Raw genomic sequence first — 24,308 nt, forward strand, 5'->3', positions numbered from 1 at the left:
TATAATAGCAGACATATGTCATTATACATTTATCCAAACACACAGTATGTACAACACAAGGAGTGAATACTAATATTAACTATGGATTTGAGATGACAATGGTGTGTCAATGTACTTCATCAATTGTACCACTCTGGTGTGAAAGGTTGTACCTTGAGTAAGGGGTGGGAGGGGGGAGGCAAGGATTGGATGGTAAATTTCTTAACTTCGCTGTAAACTTAAAACTGCTCTTTTAAAAAGTCTATTTTATATAAACATTTTAGATAATGCAAATTCCTCCAAAAAATTAGTCATCAAGCAGAAAAAAACAAAAAAACCCTATGACATAGCTAGCTCTCCAAAATAAATTACATGTCTACAAACAAGAACTTGGAAGTATGGGGGAGAATACCTTAGATAGGAAACTCAAAAATCAAGAACAGAAATGGATTTTTTGATGTATAAAGAAAAGAAAAAATAAGTTTTTTAAAGTCATAAAAATAAAAGGAAAAGATAGAATCATATGAGAAATGCAGTCTAAATTACAAGATCCACAGGGATAACATTTGAACAAACATTTAATAAGGGACAATGAAAAACATAAAGAAAACAAACAAGTGATTGAAAATGGGGGGTGGAGGGACAGTAAAAAAGGTCTGAAATCAAGTGGTTGAAATGAAGTCAGACAAAAAGAACCAACATACTTATAATTGAAGTCCCTAAAGACTAAAAACAAAATGAAAGAACAGAAATAATATTCACAAGTATAAGCCAAAAAAACTTCCCAGAAGTAAAAAAAAAGACCTGAATCTACATATACTTGATGGGACCTGGCAGGCCTGAGAAAGTAGACCTGAAAAAATCAACTCTGAGACACATCCTAGTTAAACTGTTAAGTTGTAAGAATAAAGTAAAAATTCTAAGCATCTCCGAGCAAAAAGATAAAATAATTTACTAGAACAAGAGAAATAGACAGGCATCATACTTCTCAAAAGCAAAATACAAAAATGGAACATCATTCTGTAACAACTCATCACCAAAATGTGTGAACCAAAAATTTTATATCCTGAGAAGCTGGTTTTCAAGTATTAAGGCAATATAAAAACAGTTATAAACATGTAAAAACTTAGGAAATTCTGTACCTAGGATCCCTTTTTGAAGACTCTACTAAAGATCCCATCAAAAGATAAGTTGGAGAAAACAGCAAAGGGATTAATTTAATAGATTTAATTGTCTAATACTAAATACGATAGAAGAATAACATATAGAAATAATGCAAGTTAAAAGATGGAGGAAGAAAGGCGAGGAGAAGAGAAAATAACAAGGACGTTGTTGTAGAGGTGATACAGGTGGGAATCAAAGGATGGTGTCGAAAATGACGAATGGCACGAAAAAAGGTATACATACAAGGACGAAATCACAAGGCATCCTAAATACCAAATTAAAAATAAAAAGAGCAAAGAAAACACATCGTGTCGAGAAATGCAATATATGTATCTAGTAGTTATAACAAAATAATGACAAAATTGAGACAGTATCAGTCATAGCAATAAATGTGAATGGGTTTAATTCATCTGATGTAAGAAAAGATTTTCAATTTGACTCATAAAGTGAGAACCAACTACATACTGTATACAAGAGAAAAATCTAGAACAAAGTGATTCAGAAAGGTTAAAAATAAAGAAATTGGCGAAAGTATACTAAGCAAATGGAAACAATAGCAAGGGAGTTCAGTCTTGGTATCAGACAAAGTATAATTCAAGCCATAAAGCATTAAACATAACAAGAAACACTTTTTAATGCTAAAAGTCACAATTCACAATGAAGATAAAATAGTTATAAATATCTCTGCTCCAAATAACATAATAACCAACTTTTTAAGGCAGACACTAAAGGAGATATGAGGAGACAGAAATACACTTTACATAGGAGATTTTAATATACCACTTTCAGTATAAGACAGAGCAAACACAACACATCCATATGGTTATACAAGACCTCAACAACACAATAAGGAAGATGTAATGGATGTGCGTTGAAATTTACATCCCGATAATAGAGAATTCATCTTTTTTCTCAAGTACACATGGAACATCCACAAAAAGTGATCCTGCTATAAGGCCACAAAAAAAAAAAAAAAAACCTAAAAAGAAAAAAACTTTCCATTAAACAACTCTTCAGTTAGGGGAGAAATATAAAATAAAATTACAGAATTTCTAAAACATAGTGATAAAAATACTACATATCAGAATTTATAAGATATGTTTTAAAAATGGATCACAGAAAATTCATAACCTTAAACATTTACATTAATAAAATGAAAATAAATATAATTTTCAACTCAAAAAGTGACAAAAAAAAAAAAAGTGAACCAAAAACACAAGGAAGATGATATTAAAGATAAAGGCGGAAATGAATAAGACACAGAAGAGGGAAACAATAGATCTAATTAATATATGAATATCCTTTCCCTGTCCTGAGTATCCTGTCATTCTCTTCTACTGTATCAGTTCTTCCTGGTTCAAAGTCAGGAGCCAACTGCCACCACCTATAAAACATTCTGCAACCTGGGAAGGGCTTTCATGCTTGGTGACCATGGTAACATGTAGAAAGATGCAAATTTTTATAAATAAAAATCATAAAAGGAACTAGGTTGGTTTCATTCTTTGGAATCTGAGATGAAACTGAACAATAAGGTTCAGGGCAAATTCCCCTTGCAGGCCTTCTTATCTATTGTCTCTGTTTTATGTTGAATCCAAGAGGTGGGGCTGGGAGTGGGTATGAGCAAAGGCCAAGAAGAGGAAAGGGGAATAACTGGTCAGACAGCTAGCTACTCTTTCTCAAGAGACAAACAGCACTCGAGGAAAGGAAAATACTCCCTTACCAGCAATTATATGAGGAACATAGAGCAGAAAAAAGAATCAGGCCCAAACAAGAGCTTCCTTGTTCTCTTATGTTCTATCTGTGAAGTGGGAGTTTCTACCCCTCAGTGCTTCTCTCTACTCTGGTTGAGATGGCACTTGATATACTGTCCTCAGTGTGACTCAGAAAAGGCTGTAAGTACAAGGTGAAAGTCACCCATTTCGTTTAGCTTATGACTGCATCCAGGGACTCAGTAAAATTAGTGAAATATAATAGGGGGTGGGCACGTCCACCTATTGCATACCTCCCTGTTCGTTCTCTTCCTGGTTGCTCCCCACAGAAGGAGAAGGTGCTAAAATGATGGGTGATTATTTTGGAATGTAACTGAGCCAAAGAAGAAGGCCAAGTTCAACTCCCTACAGTCCAGGGAGGTCAAGACACGAGAGAGGGATAGGATTCTCCTCTCTCAGTCGTTGTTCCCCTTCTCGCCCTATAAAAAAATCTCTGACTGAAATGAATCATATCAAAACTGAAAATTCTACCAACATTTCTTCTTTAGAATCTACTGTGTGCTGGGCACTGTACCAGGGCTACAGATTAAAAAAGAAGAAGAAGAAGAAGAAATTGGCTCTTCTTCTTGAGTAGTTCACAGTCTAATGTTATTTTGATCTACTATGGTGCTATACGAGGGGTAAGCTCTGGGTTCTGAGGAAATAGACTCTGTGAGAGCAAAATTATGAATATGTAGGAGTTAGCCAGGCCTAGAAAGATGTTCCTGCAGCGAGAACCACATAAGCAAGGCCCAGAGACCACAGTATCCTTACCTCAAACCAACAAAGCCCCAAATCCTCACAGGCCTGCGTAACGCATACCATATGTGGGGCTGGAAGGAGGAGAGGGAGGGAATTGGTGAAATAGAATTTAAGCATGGAACTTTGAAGAAGTACATTAAAAATAAATCCATAGCCTTCTTTCCAAAGTAAGAGGGTAAAAAACAAACAAACAAAAAAACCATCTTTTAGAGTGGGTATGGTTAAAGCGAACTAATCAACTTCCTAATCTCCACAGGTGGGATCAGACTCCAGGTGGCCTTTCAATCATAAAGCTGGTGTTTACTGCTAGATCACATGAGGCAGATGAAAAGCAAGCACAATAGCTTGTGCGAGAATATATACATATACACACACTCACACACACACACGCACGCACACGCACACACACACACACACGTGCACGACTTTTGTGTAAATTCCAAACCTCACATCAGTTAAGTAGGAGAGGATATCATAAGCAATAAACTATGGAGTGTGGGGCCAGTCTACTGTGCTGGAGAGTGGACGCAGCAATATTTAAGAATCAGGTTTGAAGGAAGAAATAAAACTGTCATTATTTGCCAATGACATGATACTATATGTAGAGAACCCTAAAGATTCCACCAAAAAAAAACTATTAGAATAATGAATGAATTAAGCAATGTAGCAAAATTAACATTCAGAAAACAGTTGCGTTTATGCATCGATAATGAACAATCAGAAAAAGAAATTAAGAAAACAATCCCATTTACAATTATATCTAAAAGTATAAAATGCTTAGGAATAAATTTAACCAAAGAGGTAAAAGACTTGTACTAAGAAAATTATAAGACATTGAAGAACGAAATTGAAGAAGATACAAATAAATGAAGCATATACTGTACTTACAGATAGAAATAATTTACATTATTAAAATATTCATACTATTCAAAGCAATCTATAGATTCAATGCAATCCCTATCAAAATACCAATGTATTTTTCACAAAACTAGAACAAATAATCCTAAAATTTATATGGAACCATAGAAGACTTTGAATAGCCACACAATCTTGAGAAAGAAGAACAAAGTTGTAGGAGTCACAATACCTGATATCAAACCATACTACAGGGCTATTGTAACCAAAATAGCATGGTACTGGCATAAAAAAAGACTCATATATCAATGGAACAGAATAGAGAGCCCAGAAATAAACCCATGCCTACATGGTCAATTTATCTATGACAAAGGAGACAAGAATATATAATGGGGTAAAGACGATCTATTCAATAAATGGTGTTGGGAAAACTGGACAGATACATGTAAAAAGTGTGAAACTAAACCATCTTCTTACACGATATACATGCATAAACTCAAAATGGATTAAAGACTTAAATGTAAGACCCAAAATCATAAAACTCTTAGAGGAAAACATAGGCAGTAAAATCTCTGACACTGCCCTTAGTAATATTTTTTTCTGATGTATCTCTTGGGGCAAGGGAAACAAAAGAAAAAATAAACAAATAGGACTGCATAAAACTAAAAAGTTTTACACAGTAAAAGAAACCATTAACAAAACAAAACGGCAACCTACTGAATGGGAGAAGATATTCACCAATGATATACATCTGATAAGGCATTAATATCTAAAACTTATAAAGAACTGACACTACTCGACACCTCCAAAAATTAAAAATCCAATTAAAAATGGGCAGGAACAGTCTAAGGAACTGTCACAGATTAGGGACAAAGGAGACACAACCTACTAAAATGCTGTAAACCAATATAAATTTATTAGTTTTGATGTCAACATTAGGGGAAGCTTGATGAAGGGTACAAAGGAAAAAAAAAAAATTAAAGAATCCAGGACATTTCTGGTTCAAATAGGAAGCAAATGCTCATCTGAAATTCAGGCCAGGAGAAAAATGAATAAAGCATTTCCAGGACTCAGTCCTCTCATGGCTACAGATTTATGCCTCCTTTATGATGCTAATCTCCTTGCTTTGTAATTGTCAGTTTACCTATGTCCTCCCATTAGACAGTAATACCATGTAGCGCAAGAACATTCTTATCATCTTTGTATTTTCAGCACCTAGCCTAATGCCTAATGGATAATAGGGTTCTGTTGGTACAATAATTCTTAAAAATTCCATTCAGAGAAAAAACAATATAAATTGTTTCAGTGACCAAATCTGTTGTATTTATACCTTCTTTTTTCTTAAAGATCTTTCTCACCTTAAGATCTGTGTTATCTACAAGCAGAACTTTCTTAACCTGTGATAACTAATAGGACAAGGCTTAGCTAACCTCAGTCAATATCCAGATTGGTAATAATATGGATATCAAATCATTTGGGTCCCTGCTTTACACTATACTGTTAATGTGATGTACATCATAACCAGGATATAACATTAAAATAGTTAACATTAACTTGTTGTTACTTCAGAAATAGTTTAGGTTCTGGTTTCATGTGTAGTAATGTACTGGCTAAAAAAAATCCCTAATTTATTGAAAAGAAGTTATTTATTTCTCCATAGTAAACAAAACCATTTATTTATAAACAACTTCCTTATGAACCAGGAGATTTATAATTTTTCAGTAAAGAGTTATAGAGTATTAGCAAATTTTACATTCATCGAATGCAGATATTCACTAGATTATAAACATATGTACACACACACACACACACACACACACACACACACACACACACAAAGGGGCAGAGGACCTGAATAGACATTTCTCCCAACAGGACATACAGATGGCCAAAAGATATATGAAAAGATACTCAGCATAATCATCAAAGAAATGCAAATTAAAACCACAATGAGCTATCACCTCACATCTGTCAGAATGGCCATCATCAATAAATCAAGTAACAACAAGTGTTGGCAAGGATGTGGAAAAAAGGGAATCTTCGTGCACTGTTTGTGAGACTGCAAATTAGTATGGCCACCATGGAAAACAGTTTGGAGGTCCCTCAAAAAATTAAAAATAGAACTACTTTATGACCTAGCAATTGCACTTCTGGGTAGTTATCCAAAAAACTCCATAACACTAATTCAGAAAGATATACGCTCTCCTATGTTCATTGTAATACTATTTACAATATAGGTGGTACATTTATACAATGGAATATCACTTGACCATTAAAAAGAATTAAACCTTCCCATTTGCAACAACATAGATGGACCTAGAAGGTCCAAATAAATCAGAGAAAGATAAATATCATTTATATGTGGAATCTAAAGAACAAAATAAACAAACAAAACAGAAACAGACTCGTAGATACAGAGAACAAACTGGTGATTGCCAGATGGGAGGGAGGTTGGGAGGCTGGGTAATAAAGGTGAAGGGATTGAGAAGTACAAATTAGTAGTTACAAAATACTTAAGGCGATATAAAGTACAGCATAGGAAATATACTCAATAATATTGTAATAACTATGTACAGTGCCAGGTAGGTACTAGAGTAATTGTGCGGGATCACTTTGTAAATTATATAAATGTCAACCACTATGCTGTATATCTGAAATTAATATAATCATATTGAATGTCAACTGTAATTGAAAATAAATTTTTTTAAAAAGAATCGGCTTTGAACCTCACTCCCTGCTCTATCTCTATCTGTGAAATGATTGTCACCAATATGAATTCTGCCCTGCACTCCAATCTTTGGAGACCGGGCTATTTCTTAACTTAAATGGCATGAAGATGCTGCAGAGAGTGGAAGTAATGGATGCCGGAAAGCATCTCTGCCATAGTCTCCACTACAAGCACATTTTTCATTCTAGCCTTTCAGTTTCCTTGCTCTGCGCCTTAGTTTCTCCATCCAACAATGTCAATTTTAAAACCCGTCCCTAAATTCCTTATTTAGGGGAGATAAATAATTCCTAACATGGCTTAAGCTCCTTGAACAGTGGCCATGTGTCCCAGAAGACAGGCCCCAGGAAGTCAGAATCACCTTAATCTAGAACAATGAACCTCAAGGTACGAAGACAGCTTTGGCTGTTCGATTTTTCATTCACTCAACAATGTTTATTAAGCAACTCTTACATGCACCACAGAGACAGAACTGATGCTCATTTATCTTTGTTTTCTAGTCTCATTACACATCACTCATCTGTGACTAATGGATAAGAGAAATTGACCAAGTTATATACTAGTGTGAGCTGTGCCCATGGAAAGTTCCATCCTAATTCGGCCCTGCCGCATGGGAAATGCAGAATAAAGCCAGTGACAAGGAAGGTAGCAGAATGCTGTGTTCAGCTCACCTGGGAACACTAGTCAGGTAGGTCATGACATTCAGGAAGTCTTCATCTGGGATGTGTTTGAATCCCACAAACTCTGGAAAAGTAATAATGGGGGCCCCATCTTTCCCTCGACCTCCTGCAAGAAAAATGAGTAGTCAAGATAACAGCAAAATGTTTTCACGTCACACATCTGCAGGTAAAGGAGTCTGACTAATATCAAGTTGGGAGATGTGTATTGGCCTCCCCCTTTTCAATATATATTATTTCACAGTGGAATGTGGAAAGGTTGACACTGAACCATTTTTAATTAAGTCTCTCTGATTTGCTCAGTGATGTTGTGAGAATTCAACTTTTTAATCCTTTGAAGATAGTTCCTGTATAAAAGGTAATATTGATCTGATTATTTTAGCATAGGTAGTAAATAATGCCAAAACGAATATATAATATTTCTCTTCATTTTTGTAGTCCGTAAATATCAAAGCTAAAATAGCATGGTGGTTAAGAGAGTCAGCTCTAAAATCAGACAACCTGGTTCAAATCCTGCTTTGCCATTTAATTTCTATGTGATTTTAGGCAAGATACTTAACTTAAATACGAGTTTATATATTTATATGTATAATATACATGAATAATATATATGTTAATACTACTTGTAACTACCTCAAAAGATATTGTAAGGATTAAGTGAGAACATATGAAAAACACCTTAGCAGAGTGCTTATTACATATTATGTGCTCAATAAATGGTGACAGTTATTATTATTATAAAGAGGCATAATCAGCCGCCCTTCATTAACTTATAAACAGAAATATAAGACATTCCAGTGAGTAAAAATGTAAAATTAATATTTAAATATTTAAGTCATTGGAATAGAGGCCACCAGATTAAATTAGATTCTACTTCCCAACCTCTTTGCTAGATGACTAAGTTCTATCCCCACAGTTCCCAAACCGTGTGTCAGTAGCCAGAAAACCACAGTGAACTCACAGAAGCACCATGAATATTTTAAATTTTTGAGGAAAACAGCAATAGTTGGCATCTGTTAGACTCCAGGCATACTACTAGCTTGAGGTAGTTCACACTTTCAGCATTAATTGCACTATATTCTTTAGAATAGCATTGCGTCTTTGTGAAGGTGGGTTTTTGGTGGCTGCTCAAGTAAAAGCAAGGGCAGTATGAAAATCAGTGTAGAGCAGGAAATGAGGTTGGTGACATCTAGTCTGATTCTAAGGTTTGCAATAACCGTAGTTACCTAAGAGTAAAATTTAACCAAAGTGTCCTACGATAGGTGATTGGATAAAGAAGATGTGGTACACACATACGATGGAATATTACTCAGCTATTAGAAGAGATGAAATACTGCCATTTGTGACAACATGGATCGACCTTGAGATAATCATGCTAAGTGAAATAAGCCAGACAGAAAAAGTTGAAAACCACATGATATCACTTTTATGTTGGATATAAACCTAAAAGCAACAAACAAACAGAGACTCATGGACATAGACAACAGACTACTGGTTACCAGAGTAGTAGTGGGTAGGGGGGAGGTAGATGGGTAAAAGGGGTTAAATATGTGATGACAGAAAGAAATCTAACTATGGGCAGTAAATATACAATGCAAAATATATATGACTTACTGTTGAATTGTACACTTGAAACTTACTGGATTTCATTAATCAATGTCACCATAATAAACAAACTTTTTTAAAAAAGAGTGAGATTTGAATATTACTTTTTCTTTCAACTTATGTGTATTTATTTTTTCAAATGGCTATTCCATTGTTAGGATTTATAGATTTATTAAGATGTTTTAACCATAAGGTATTGATTTTGGCCAAGAAGGGCTATGAAAAAATTACTGAGATACTGAGGCACCAAGAACCGAAGTCATTGGGGAACAATGGTATATGAACTGACACGCTGAGAGCATCTTCCAGGTGATGCCTGTGGAGGAGAACTATGCTAAGAGGAATGATGACTACCAAGTAAAGCCAATTACTATAAATGATTACATGTATTTCACATATCTAACAAAAGAGGTATCAGTGTAGGGTGTGGTTAGTAAAGACTGTATGACGAATATGGGTGTGGAATCTATGAATAAATTACAGAAAAGAGAAGCAAAGGCAGGCAGTCTATCTGATGACATCACCATCAAGATCATCCAACCCATTCTGCCATTCTTAGTGCATATCTGCTAAGCATCTTCCGCTCACATTCTAACTTTCCATATAAATTTGTTTCAAGGGAGAGAATGTGCTATTGAACAAACATGACTATTTGTACCATGTAAAGAGTAAGTCAGCACTGTGGTTTTTCTACATAAGTCTTTTGTGAGTATTATTTTTGCAAGTATTTGGTTCTCAAAGACCAGTCAGGAAGGTATGAAACTGTGAGATTTGTCTGGATGACTAGTTATTCTCCAGAAAGTTTCTCTTTACTAATCCTGTATGCTGAAAGTTTTAAAAAAAAGATACCAAGTTTTGACAAGGAAACTGGGCTACCTCTTTACGTTGACTGAAACATTTTATATCAGACACATTCAGCTTTTACCTAATATCCTTCCTCTTTTCAGTTTCACGACCATAAGGAAGTTTCAGAGAAACCTAAATTAAGAGAATCTGCATCTCTTGTAAGGCTAAATTTAGATGCATTAAAACACTATATTAGTTGCATCACCAATATTTGCCAAGAGAATGGCTAAAACATTTCAAGGAACCAAAACACCCTGAAATATTCCTTACAATATGATTACACAATTTAATGATTTTACCTCTTATCGTTAAGTATAAATTAAAGCTACTCACACCTAAATGGAGAAAGGTAGGTGGAGTTTTCTCGTATCTTGGTTAACATTCATACTCAGCACTAGAGAGGCCCTACTCTTCCCTGCCTCAAGGCTAATTGGGGACACCACCTGCTGTTGAACTTTAGTCTTAAGAGGCAGAAGCACCAAAGACACAAAGCTGAGCCTCGGGACAGACATTGCCAACCCACAAGGTATTCAGTGCCACCTTGTGAAGAAACATGGAAATGCACAAGGAAGAAAGGGTCAAAGAAGCCTCATTCAAGAAAGATAAAACCAAACTACTGGAACTAAGTAAAATGATTACCTAAATAAACTTCACTCCTCCTAGTATAATTTTTATCTGTTCATCAAATGACATGAAGAATTCATCATATAGAGAATTTGGAATGCTGGGAAATCCTATAGGAAGATGGTGAAGATCAACAACAGGAAAGAGAATGAGGCAGTTACTGCCATTTGCCTTTTAGTATCTATTTGCCTTTTCTCTTTCCCCAAAAGAACTGATTTTAGCTAGATAAATGCCAGCCACTCTCCCTGGTAGACATTTTGGAAATCTCAGGGACTGGGATACTAAATAATCTGTCCTACATAATCAAGAATTGTCACACATCCTACACAATGTAAGTGAAAAATCCATCTATTTTGATCTGATTCTAGACTCTAACTCTGTTTTACACAAAATCACCAAGCTCTTAAAATATTTTTCTAGTTTTATTGAGATATAATTGATATATGACATTGTATTAGCTTTAGGTGTACAACACCATAATTTGATACATGTATATATTGTGAAACAATCACCACAATGTTCAGTTAACATGCACTACCTCATATAGTTACAAACTTTTTTTTTTGTGGTGAGAACTTTTAAGATTTATTCTCTTAGCAATTTTCACATATGAAATATAGCATTAACCCCAGTCACCATGCTATACATTACATCCCCAGAACTTACTTATCTTAAAACTAACTGAAAGTTTGTACCTTTTGATCGCCGTCACCCATTTCTCCCACCTCCACCACCACTTCTGGCAACCATCAAATCTGTTCCGTTTCTATGAGCTCTCTCTTTTTTTTTTTTTAGAGTTCACCTATGAGAGATCTTAAAGTGTTTTTCTCCGACTTATTTCACCTAGCATAATGACCCTGGGTTCCACCCGTGTTGTCACAAATCATAAAGTATTTGTAAACAGTTTCAATAGATACTGAATTTTCCAGGAATGCAAGTACCCTATAAACTAAGGGAAGATAATACTTTACGTTGTTCAGAACTTTATCGACAATTGTTCACTATTTTGGAAAATCTCTATGGGAAGGCCACTCAGGGTGTCCGATAACTCATAACACCACCCCTGCACTTGCACCTGTCACACGTATGGGGAAGCACCTGACAATTTCATTATTTTTTCTGGTGTAGCTAGAAATACATATTGAAATATATATTATTTTATTATGTTTACTTTCCTTTTACTTCTCCTTTACATGACAGTTCTCCTTTACATTTCATTAAAAAAATTTTTGTAAGTATATGAGTAAGTATAGGGGTGAGTGTTCACCCTCTGTGGACACACAGCTAACTACATTTCCCAGCTTCCCTTGCTGTTAAGTGCATCAAGTTCAAGTCAATGGAATGTAATTTGTGCTGTTGCTGAACTGAGGCTTTAAAGAAGCAGTATGTTCTACTTTCCTGTCTGCTTTCTGGATGCAGATAATGAAAAGGCCACAAAATGGATAACAGTAATAAGAGCCACAAAGTGAAAGGACCCTCCATTAGTGAACCTTTTCATGAAGAAGAGTCATCTGCTGACCAGAAACATATGTGCTGGACTGTTCCAAGAGTAAGATCTGAATTTCTATTGCGTTTGTTTGAGTCACTATACATTTCAAAGTCTATTTGTTACAGGTTACAATATGTATAAATTTCATTTCAGGATGGTGAGGGGCAATATAAATCATTTCGTACATTAAGGAGGAATTTGGTCCATTGAGTACCATTTCTATAGCCTACACTGTCCAACACAATAGCCACAAGACACATGTGGCTGCTGAGCATTTGAAATGTGACCAGTACAAACTGAGATGTGCTGTAAGTGTAAAATACAAACTAGATTTCCAAAACTTAGTACAAAAAAATGTAAAGTATCTCACCAATAATTTTGAATATTGATGACAGGTTGAATATTTTAGATATAGTGGGTTAAATAAAACATTACTAAAATTATTTCATGTGTTTCTTTCTGCTTTTCTAATGTGGCTACTAAAAAATTTAAAAGTACATATGTGGGTCACTTTATATTTCTATTAAATAGCACTGCTCTAGACTTTCTTCCATTGGTTTTTATTTCCCAGGCGGCTTGTTACTATCTCCATCTCTGATTGAGATATGTGTTTTGACTCTGCTCACTTCCTTGGTGAGAACTCCGCATTCACCTTAGGGAACTCCACCACTGCCAACCCTGGGCTCCACTAGCATATGGGTGGAATGTTAGGGACCCTACAAGACTAAGAGTATTTTGCCTTCATTATTAATTATTTCTAAGAGGATTAAAGGTGGGGATGGGGGAGAGGCATCCAGACTATGATTCCAAAGGGGAGAATGACTATTAAAAAATAAAGAAAGGAGGAGAAAAAAATGGCATAGATGAAAGAGGCTCTGTTCATCCCTCTGGCGACCAAATCGAAGTTGTAAAGGAAATAAGGAGCAGCAGCAAGGAAAAATCACCTTGGATCTAGATGAATAAGCCACATAACTATGGAGAAATGCAAGAAATCACCCTGTAATAGCAGAAGGTAGGATGGGGTGAGGACGCAGGGCTGCCTGGTCCTGAGCAGCTGAGTGAGACAGAGGCTGCGGCAGCGTCTGTGAGTGGATTTTCGCAGTGAGGGACCTGCTCTCGCTGAGCACCAGTGCCTGATCCGCTTCGCGTAGGGGGCACCAAGGACTTACAGGGAGATATTGTCGGAGTGAGGGCCTAAGCGAGACTCGTTGGGTACAGAAGTGTCAGCGGAATCCATTGTTCCCTGTTGATCCCTCCCCACTACCAGTCCGCCAGACACAGCCCTGCCATAGCTGTGATATCATCAAACTGGGTCACAGAGGTCGCTCCGCCCAGATGATTCTCTGAAACCCCACCTCGCCCAACTAGTGGCCCCACCCAAACCACATCCAGGTATATTCTCAGCGAGTCAGGTGCTCTTTGCAGAGTAGCGTCTAGACTCACACTGGAGCCAGCTGCTTTCGGTTTCTGATGTGGCCTTTTGAGGCAACTATAAGCACATATTGCTGAATCTTGACACACTAATAAGACCAGGAGACTTAGGAGCTTTGCTTAGTACACAGAAACAGACACAGAAAGGCAGCCAAAATGGGAAGACAAAGAAGCAGAAACCATATGACAGAACAAAACAGAGATCAAGATATAATGGAGTCAATTAATCCAACAGATGCAGAGTTCAAAACACTGGTTATAAAGACGCTCAATAAACTTTTGGGAAATGTAGAGAACTCCAACAAAGAGATAAATTATATATTCATTATATGCTCATTGTGTAATTATATACTAATATACCGAGGCATTAGAGCTTTGCTATAAAGCTGTAGGAATCCGCCTTGCCCCACCCCATCATCCATTCCAGACCTGATGCATGTCGGCCTTGGGGCCTTCCATGGTGCAGAGCCACAGCTGCAGTTGCTAGAAACCCAGAGAGAGTCCCCATCCTGCTTTTCGTTTTGGACAATCATAGGCTCGCTGTGAGAAGCTCTGAGACTGCACCTTTAAGAGGTTGGTGGGGCACTCCTGCCAGAGCCAACACTGTGGTACCTAGACTGAGGATGCAGAAAGCAAGGCATCCACTGACCTCACAGGAGAGACCAGGAGGACTTGAACAATTTAAAACTCAGCACCTATTATGTTTCGGGCTCTGTTCCAAGCACTGGCAACGCAGGCAGAAATAAGAAAAATGGGGACTTTGTACTTACAGAGCTTTCAGTGACTATACGAGCATTGACTAATGTGGTGAATTCCAGAGAATTTCTCAGATGTTCTGGATTATGTAAGATGTCACCACCTAGGACACAACTCTGGGATGGGAAGAGGTATCCAAATAATAGAGATTAAATTTCCCTTAAACTCAGTAGAATAAGGAGTTTAGAGCAAATTAAATATAATTCAGAGAAAGAAAAGAAATGTGACTTTTTTTACATCCCATGTTGTAGAGTAAAATAATTCATACCAACTACATATTCTCTGTGATGTAACTAAGATGGCATTGTTGCATTTTTCAGAAGAGATATAAAAGATAAAGAGTGACTTATCACCTTATTCCTCTGTGATGTGTGCTAAATACATCTAATCTCACTATCTCATGCTTCCAAGTTTAAGCTAACTATAATTTAGGGTTTGGTAGGTACCTCCAGTTTCAGTAATTAAAGTCATGTCACCCTTCGCTAAATAAATAAGAATAGTAGTCTAGGAATGACAACTGCTCAAGGTTGTGCCCAGGCTCAGAAAATTTCTAGCATATCATTAGCCTCTCTTTATTCCCAATCAAATGCCTTATGCAAAACAATGTTGTTATAATTAGGTCCTTAAAAACAGAATAAAAGACAAATCTCTCAGAGAACAAATAACCTCAGCAATGTTCATTAACCCTTAAAACCAAGACTCTCTAAAGGTTGTATCTTAGAAGAACAGATAACAAGAACATTAGAAGAACATCCTGGTGATAGCTGATGTCACTAGTTATTTATTTTTTCTTCCTAAAAATCTTTTCGGCTCTGTTCTTTCACGACCTTGAAGAAATGTACTCCCTTGAGAAACAACAAATTGCACCCAGAATTGCAAACAGAATTGCAAAAAGAATGCCATCTATGAGATCCTACCCCATTTCAGCTGAATAGTTCCCAGTTCATTTTAGTCCTAGGTGAGGTTTAAGGGGTGAATGAGACTTGAGTATAATGTTCATCAAGATTCAGGAGGCTGGGCTCTCCCAGCTGGACCCCACAACAAAATCTAGAAATGCAAATGAATTTGCCCCTTACCTGAAAGAATGGCAAATTGCCTGTGAAGTTGTTCAATTATATCCACTGCCAACAAGGGCCTGATTTCCTGCTGCATAATTTCATCTGTACAAATGAAAAACAAATTAGGTTAGATTCTTGCAAATTACAAAAAAAAATAGAAAGGAAGAAAGGAAAGCTCTACTATTAGGGAAATGTGGGACTTATCAAGGTATGGTTATAGACACATTATTCTCTTGAGAACTCTATTCTTGAGATACATGCATGGATCTAGATTTTCAGTGGTTTGAAGCTTATATACATGAGAACAGGAACATATTTCTAGAGCTTCTCCTGAGCTTTTGGGTGAGGTTAATGCAAGGAGGGGCCCCTAAAGTTTAAGCCTCTGTAGCTTCACAGTAAACCGTCTGGGACGGTCTCATTGCCAAGGCAAGTATTAAGGTTACCGCTTACATTTTTGGGTCTGCAGGACATTTAAAACACAAACTATTTAAGTTACCACATAAGTTCATCTTAAGCTAGATCATAAAATCAATCTGGATTTATGAATGTTCTTTGATTTTCATGTCCCTCTTTCCCTCACTTCCTTCCTTTTGTCTCCTTCTTTATTCGCCTATTTTTTTTTTCCTTCCAGAATACTTTAAGGGGCCTCTTCCCACTGCCAAGTATGTTTAAGGAGGCAATTCTTTATTTTGCTATTTAAAGATGCTGCTTACTAAACAAATGGTTACAGACATCCAAGACAAAAATCCAAATATTTCAAGCACAAATCTACAAATGTCCTCTTACCCTAACAAGTGATTTATAAGCCCTATGATTTGCATTCTACCCATATGGGGAAGGGGGATTAGAGAGAGGGGAAGACTAAGTGGAATGCCTTAGCCTGGGCTGGGAAGAGAAAGACATTTTCATGCTCTCTCTGCCTAAAATATTATTATCCTCATTTACTCAGGGAATCTCAAAGAATGAACTGGTTATTATTTCTATAGTTAAACATCTGGTAGATTAAGGCACAGATCAACGAGTCTGTACACTAATGCTAAGTAGGAACTGCCTATTGATTCAGCATGAAGTCAGGATAATGTCATGATACTCTAATGTAGACCAATCAGAGGTTGTATTTGGTAAGCTTCTCAGCTTTGGTGAGAAGGTTAAAGGAGATGATGCATATGGAGACGTACACAGTAGGTGCTTAGTAAATGCTGGTTATATCCATTTCTCTGGACAGGTCTTTCCCATATTTATTTTCTGAAAGTTGTATAAAGGATTGGACAAGTGTCAACTTAAACCTTAAAACCCTTCTTGGTGATTCTACCTTTTTTCTTTTTTCTTTTTTTTTCCTGGAGGAAAGGGAGTAAACTCAGGCCGGAGCTCCTAAAAATTCAAAGAACTCCTGCATTGCTATTAATTTTATGTGTGCAGTAATGGTACTGTTGTTATACTTTATAAAAAGGAAAGGCCTTCTCTGTGAGATACACAAAGTATTTAACAATAAAATTTTAAGAAGTCTGAGATCTGTTTAAAAATATTCCAGCAGTCCTCTCTGACAAAAATGTACAGGGAGAAGGGGAGACGAAACCAGATTGAGAAAATGTAGATAATAGTTGAAGCGGTTGATGGGTCCATTACAATTCTTTTACATATATTTCAAATTTTCCATAATATGTAAATTACAATTGGATAACAACATAGAGAATTTAAGCAGAAAAAGGAGTTATGTAACTGAAGAGTTTTTCAGAATATAATCCCCCAGTAGTCTAGGAAAGAGGCATATTCAAAAATAGAGCTAGATTATTATTTTTTCATGCCTGAGGGAGCACATTTAAGAGACAATGACTCCATAGAAAAACCAAGATTATAAGATGCAATTTATCGTTACTGTACCTCAATATTTGAGGTGTGCTTTAAATTAAGCATTTCAAATTAAAGATGTAAGAGGTTAAAGGGATAACAGAAGTGAATAAGCCAATTATCCCTTGCATCATCTCATTTTTTAAATTTTATTGTTTTATTAAAATATAGTTAATATACATTATGATATTAGTTTCAGGTATACAATATAGTTAACCAACAGTAATATATCTAATAAAATGATCATTATGCTGCCTAGTAACCATCTGCCATTGTACAAGGTGACTGCAATATTATTGACTCTATTTCTTATGCTATACACACCCATCTCATTTTTTTCCTTAAGCCCACCCCCGCCCTGGTTTGGCAACCATCCTCTTGTTCTCTATACTTATGAGTCTGTTTTTGTTTTATTTATTCATTTGTTTTTTGTAGATTCCACATGTGAGTTCATACATATGTCTTTCTTTGTCTGACTCACTTCACTTAACATGATACCCTCTAGGTCCATCTATGTTGTCGCAAATGGCAAGATTTCATTCTTTTTTACTGCTGAATAATATTCTATTGTATATGTATATATCACATTTTATTGATTCATTCATCTGTTGATGGACATCTATGTTGCTTCCATATCTTGGCTGCAATGAACATGGGAGTGCATATATCTTTTCAAATTAGTGTTTTTATTTTCTTCAGATAAACACCCAGAAGTGGAATTGCTAGATCACGTGGCAGCTGTATTTTTAATTTTTGAGGAATTTCCATGCTGTTTTCCATAGTGGCTGCACCAATTTACAATCTCACTAACAGTACACAGGGGTTCCCTGTTCTCCACATCTTTGCCAACATTCATTATTTGTTGATTTATTGATAATAGCCATTCTGATAGATACAAGGTGATAGCTCATTGTGGTTTTGATTTGCAACTCCCTAGTAAGTGACGTTGAACATCTTTTCATGTCTGGGAGAAATATTTATTGAGGTCCTCTGCTCATTTTTAATTAGATTGTTTGTTTTTTTGGTGTTAAGTAGTATATTTTGGGTATTAACCCCTTATCAGATGTATAATTTACGAAAATCTTCTTCCATTCAATAAGTTGTCTTTTCATTTTGTTGATGGTTTCCCATGCTGTGCAAAAACCTTTTAGTTTGATGTAGTCCCGTTTATTTTTTTCTTTTGTTTCCCTTGCTCAAGGAGATATATCAAAAAAGATATTGCTAAAAGCGATGTCAAAGAGTATACTGCCTATGCTTTCTTCTAGGAATTTAATGGTTTCAGGTCTAACATTTAAGTCTTTAATCCATTTTGAGTTTATTTTTGTGTATGGTATAAGAAAGTAGTCCAATTTCATTTTTTTACATGTATCTGTCCAGTTTGCCTACACCACTTACTAAAGTGACTGTCTTTTTACCATAGTGTATATTCTTGCCTACTTTGTCGTAGATAAACTGACCATATAGGCATGGGTTTATTTCTGGGCTCTTTATTCTGTTCCATGGATCTATGTGTCTGTTTTTATGCCTGTACCTTACTGTTTTGATTACTGTAGCTTTGTAGTAGAGTTTGAAATCTGGGAGTGTGCTATCTCCCACTTTGTTCTTTCTCAAGAATTGTTTTGCTATTCAAGGTCTTTTGTGATTCTATATAAATTTTAGGATTAGTTGTTCTAGTTCTGAGAAAAGTGTCTTTGGTATTTTAATAGCGATTGCACTGAATCTGCATATTACTTTAGGCAGTAAGGACATTTTAATAATATTAATCCTTCCAAACCATAAACAATATATATGCTTTCATAGACCTTATCTGTATCTTCTTCAATGTCTTACAGTTTTCAGAGCACAGGTCTTTCATATCTTTGGTTAAATTTATTCATAGGTATTTTATACTCTTTTGATGTAACTATAAATGGGATTGTTTTCTTTATTTCTTCTGATCGTTCATTATTTGTGTATAGTAATGCAACAGGTTTCTGTTTATTGATTCTGTATCCTGCAACATTACTGAAGTCATTTGTTAGTTCTAATAAATTAGTTTTCTGGTGTTGTCTTTAAGGCTTTCTATTTTATCCCTCCCTTCCACCTTTAAGGCTTTCTATATAGAGTATCATGTCATCTGCAATAATCAGTTGTATTTCTTACTTTCCAGTTTGGATGCCTTTTATTTCTTTGTCTTGTCTGATTACCGTGACTAGAATTTGAATAGAAGTGGCGATTTGGACATCCTTGTCTTGTTCCTGATCTTAGAGGAAAGGCTTTTCACTATTGAGTATGACATTAGCAGTGGGTTTGTCACATATAGCCTTTATTATGTTGAAATATGTTTCTTCTATATCCACTTTGTTAAGAATTGTATCATAAAAGGATGTTGAATTGTTCGAAATGCTTTTTCTGCACCTATTGAGATGATCATATGATTTTTATCCTTTATTTTGTTAATGTGATGTAGTACATTAATTAATTTACAGATGTTGAACCATCCTTGCATCCCTGGGATGAATCTCACTTAGTCGTGGTGTGTACTTTTTTTAATGTATTGTTGAATCTGGTTTGCTAATATTTTGTTGAGAACTTTTGCATCTATATTCATCAAGGATATTGGCCTGTAATCTTCTTTTTTTGTAATGTCTTTATCTAGTTTTGGTATCAGAGTAATGCTGGCTTCATAAAATGACTGTCTTATAATCAAAGAACCATTAAATCAAGTCAAGGACCATCTGCATAATTATGAAGACTATGTCTACAGAGAAAGATTTAAGATATAATATCAAGGACATAAGAATCTTATGTATAGTATGATCATGGCCAGGTAAAAAAAGAAAGAAGAAAGCATGTGGTGTATTTGTGTATATATGTGCAGGCACATGAAAAAAGAACACATGAAATAGTTATGTTAGAGTGATGGGCTCATGCTGTGGTTACACCTTATAACTTACATAGAGAAAAGTATGCTCTGGTAGCTTTTATTTTTTTATGCTAACAGGACTTTATTGATGTACAATTTACATGCAGTTCAATGCACAAATATTATGCGTACAGTTTGATGAATTTTGACAACTACATACACTGATATAGCCATCTAACAAATCAAAATATGGAACATTTCCATCACCCCAGGAAGTTTTCTTGTGACCCTTGCCCCTAACTCCACACTTGTGAGAACTCCACATATCACAACCCTCCTCCCCATAAATTTATGAGTTAAAGACCACATGGGTGCCTCTATCAGTCATGATCCAAGCCTCAGTGCTAGCAAGGCACACTGTAGTTCTAAACATCCACTCTCTTAACACCACTGGGTCCCCATGGGACTACTTCTTGACATCTCTTGGTCTATGTCCTCAAAAAAAAAGGCGACTGTATCCAAATGCTAGGATGGTTTACGGGCTGTGCCACTGGTGGTATCAGGGACAAACACTGCTTCTGAGTCTTGGGAGGATTTGAATGGTGAAGATTCAAGCAATGGAAGTGCTTAGTTAAAAGAAAAAACAAATTAATTAACTTGTTGAATCCTTCCTCTCACATGGCACAAATGCTGTAGATTCTTATATAATGACCATGTCCAGATACAATATCATGTCCAGTACTACTAAACATCAATGTTCTTACTTTTTTCCCTTCCAATTCATTATGCAAACATTCAAATTTTGAACTCCTTAAACACAATCACATTTTACTTAGATCACATTTACTTCAGATCGCTGCTCCCAAGAGCTCAAATTATGTGAAAATCTCAATTATAACAATTTGGTGCTTTTCCTAAGATGAAGAGAAGAAAAAATATTTTATGGGTTAATTAATGATATATGGATTATGGATATCTTTATTACTCATCCATTTCACTAGCTAATTAACATAACAGTCAGACACAAGCAATAATTTAATTTAGTCATCTTTGCTATTTTCTATTTTTAGTTATATGAAAACTATAGCTTTACATATTTTAATTTTGTTCTTATGAGAGCATGTTTGTCAAGGTGGAATATTTTATTTAACTGTGGCATGTGGGCCTCCATTTGTACTCTTGACCCAGGCTCTGCAAAGGCCTACTTAAAATTGCTTTGAGAACTGAGTAAATATTAACTAGGCATAAGGATTTCTGGTTTTGAATACACACACAAATCTCTTTTCTTCCTTTTCGTTCATTACAGACAATGTTGATACATTTTTTTTCAAGCCTCTTAATTTCTGCTCTGGCATTTCACATTGTCCCCATATGAGACAAGCACTACTGCAGAGGTGGAAGTTTCTTTGCAGAGGGTTTCCTTAGCAACGAAGCTGGAGATGACATTCTCTTGTAGCCCTTCAGAACTCCAGGAGAGGTGAAATGAGTTCTGTTGCCTGGGGTATTCTGATAAAAAGCAATCAAGGCCCTGGAGGAAATTTTAAAAATCTCTGAAAATTCCTAACCCCTCCTTGCCATAAAGCTCTCATGTTTTAGAACTAGATTTCAAAAGTGCCCCAACCAGCAGTTTAATCAACACTCCCCCAGAGCAGTGCTCCTCAAATTATAATGGATATTTAAATCACTTGGGTTTTAAAATGCAGATTATGGTTCAGTAGGCGTGGGGCGGGGCATTTCTAACATGCTCTCCAGATGCTACTAATGCAACAGAAAATCAAACACACATTGATTCCAAGGCCTTAGACTATTCTTGGTCCTTTCCTGTTGCTTATGAAAATGCAGCTCAGGGAAAATGCAATAAAAATCATCATCTATGTGTATTCAAAGTATTCTTGAAACAGGCCTACATGGTGTAATTTTTGGCCTAAAATCTCCTTCCATGTTTTTTTTTTTTTTTTGAAGTCAGCACCCTGGGAAACAAGCCATCCCTGGCTTGAGCTCCTGCTTACCTCTCTTTCCAGCACACTTCAAGCCCTACCCCGATACTCAGTGTGGGCCCCTTAATGCTTACAGCCTATTATTCTTAGCCTACTCCCAGCCCCGGATTTAGTCAAATCTATCAGCTGGAAGCAATGTCTTAGGTAAGACAAGGTAATATGGTATAACATGAGGAGACGAGAAGACTCGATATGACTAATGATCATTGAACATGGCCTTCTTCTTCCAAGAGTTTCTACACTTTCATTTCTTTCTAAAACTCCTTAGAGGAAAAAATATCAACACAAAGGAATCCAAATGGTAGGATTTTATATGCTTTAGCAATACGATGGATAAACAATTTTACTTCTGTTTAAGAAAAAGCCCCGGAGGCTCTGGCCAAACATTCCTTCTTTCCTCTCTCAATTAATTCATTCATTCAGATACTATGGAAGCAGAATGAAAAGAACTAGACTTGCATCTCAGCTCTGCCCCTGACCAGCGCCTGCATCTTCAGGTTCTGCCTCTATAAAATGGGAATGATAATAATAATATCTCTTTAGAGGGTTTTTGTGAGGATTAATATTACCATTTATTAAGCACTTACTACCTACTGCATGCTGTGCTATATGCTTTACATACATATCTAATTTAATTAAGTTAAAATAACATGTGGAAGCAGTTTGGATATAATAGATTTAATTCAAATAGAAACCAATTGAGTTTACTATTCAATCCTTTGAGTTATGATCACAAACATATCACAATAGATCTTTCTCAAACACCCATGTTATTGCCACGTACTGGTGGTTTGCCTTGAAATTCTCATGAAATTCCCCGCTGATGTCATGCTACCTCTTTCACTATGACGTAAATTTGATAGAACTTGTCATGAGCTTGGAAGGACTCAGGAGCAGAACAGAGATTAGAATTAGACCAAAATATAAATTGGAATGTAGTATATGATAAAAGTGGCATTTCAAATGGGGGTAGCGGGAGATTACTCAAGAAATAGTGTTGAGTCAATCTGTTGGCCATACCAGGATATCAAGTGCAGTGATTAAGAGCCTGACCTCTGGTGCCACAATGGGTAGGTTCAAATCCTGGCTCTGCCACTTACAGCAGTGACCTCAAGCAAGTTTGCTTAACTTCCCTGCGCCTTAATTTCCTGATCCGAATATAAGGGAAATTATAATATATGCTCTTGGTACGGTTGTTTTAAGAACTGAGTAATATAGCTGGAGAACTTAAAATTTCTGGTATATGGTAGGTGCTATGTAAGGGTATTTTATTATTGTCAAAATGTTTAAGTTGTGCCCATATTTCGCTTCTTGAATCAAAAATAATCTCTGGCCAGATTAAATAATATAAACACAAAAATGCTAGAAGAAAATATGGGAGAACATTTAATACATAAAATTATAATGCTGTAATTATAACAGCCTTTCAAAATATGATAGAATTCCCAATAAGAAAAGACTAATAAAGTCAACTAATTTAAAATCTACTTTAGCAGGGCACACATACCTTGAACAAACTCAAAAGACAACTGGGATATTTTTAGCCCATGTGAATGAAAAAAGGCTATTTTCCTAGAGAGTCCTTACAAATTAATAATAAATATGTATAATGGTCTGAATGGTGCCCCCCCCCCCGCCACCCAAAAAACATATAGCCATTTCCTAATCCCAGTACTTGCAAACATTGCCTTATTTGGAATAAAGGGTCTTTGTAGATGTGATTAAGCGTCTTGAAGAGCCCACCAAAAATTCACAGTTCCTCTTTCATACAGTAGCATTAACACGGGAAGATGACTCCTTAACCAGGGACTCAATCTCCCAGTCACCCCCATCCCTATCAACAGTTATGGCCATGTGACTAGCAAATGCCAATGGCAAATGAGCAGAAATGATGTGTTA

At 36.0% G+C, this 24,308-nt stretch overlaps 1 protein-coding gene across 6 annotated transcripts in view; it reads right to left on the reverse strand.

Annotated features, from left to right (window-relative positions):
- MCF2L2 (MCF.2 cell line derived transforming sequence-like 2) overlaps positions 1–24,308 on the reverse strand; it is a 193,092-nt gene that overhangs the window by 149,945 nt on the left and 18,839 nt on the right. For all 6 annotated transcript variants that reach the window (XM_016138001.2, XM_036218821.1, XM_036218820.1 and 3 more), the window contains 2 exons: positions 15,738–15,821; positions 7,905–8,019 (listed from right to left, as the gene is read on the reverse strand). In XM_016138001.2, coding sequence (XP_015993487.2) covers positions 7,905–8,019; positions 15,738–15,821 — 199 coding nt within the window. The remainder of the gene's footprint in view (positions 1–7,904; positions 8,020–15,737; positions 15,822–24,308) is intronic.

The sequence above is a fragment of the Rousettus aegyptiacus genome, unplaced genomic scaffold, assembly GCF_014176215.1.
Source record: "Rousettus aegyptiacus isolate mRouAeg1 unplaced genomic scaffold, mRouAeg1.p scaffold_m13_p_4, whole genome shotgun sequence".
Taxonomy (NCBI): domain Eukaryota; kingdom Metazoa; phylum Chordata; class Mammalia; order Chiroptera; family Pteropodidae; genus Rousettus; species Rousettus aegyptiacus.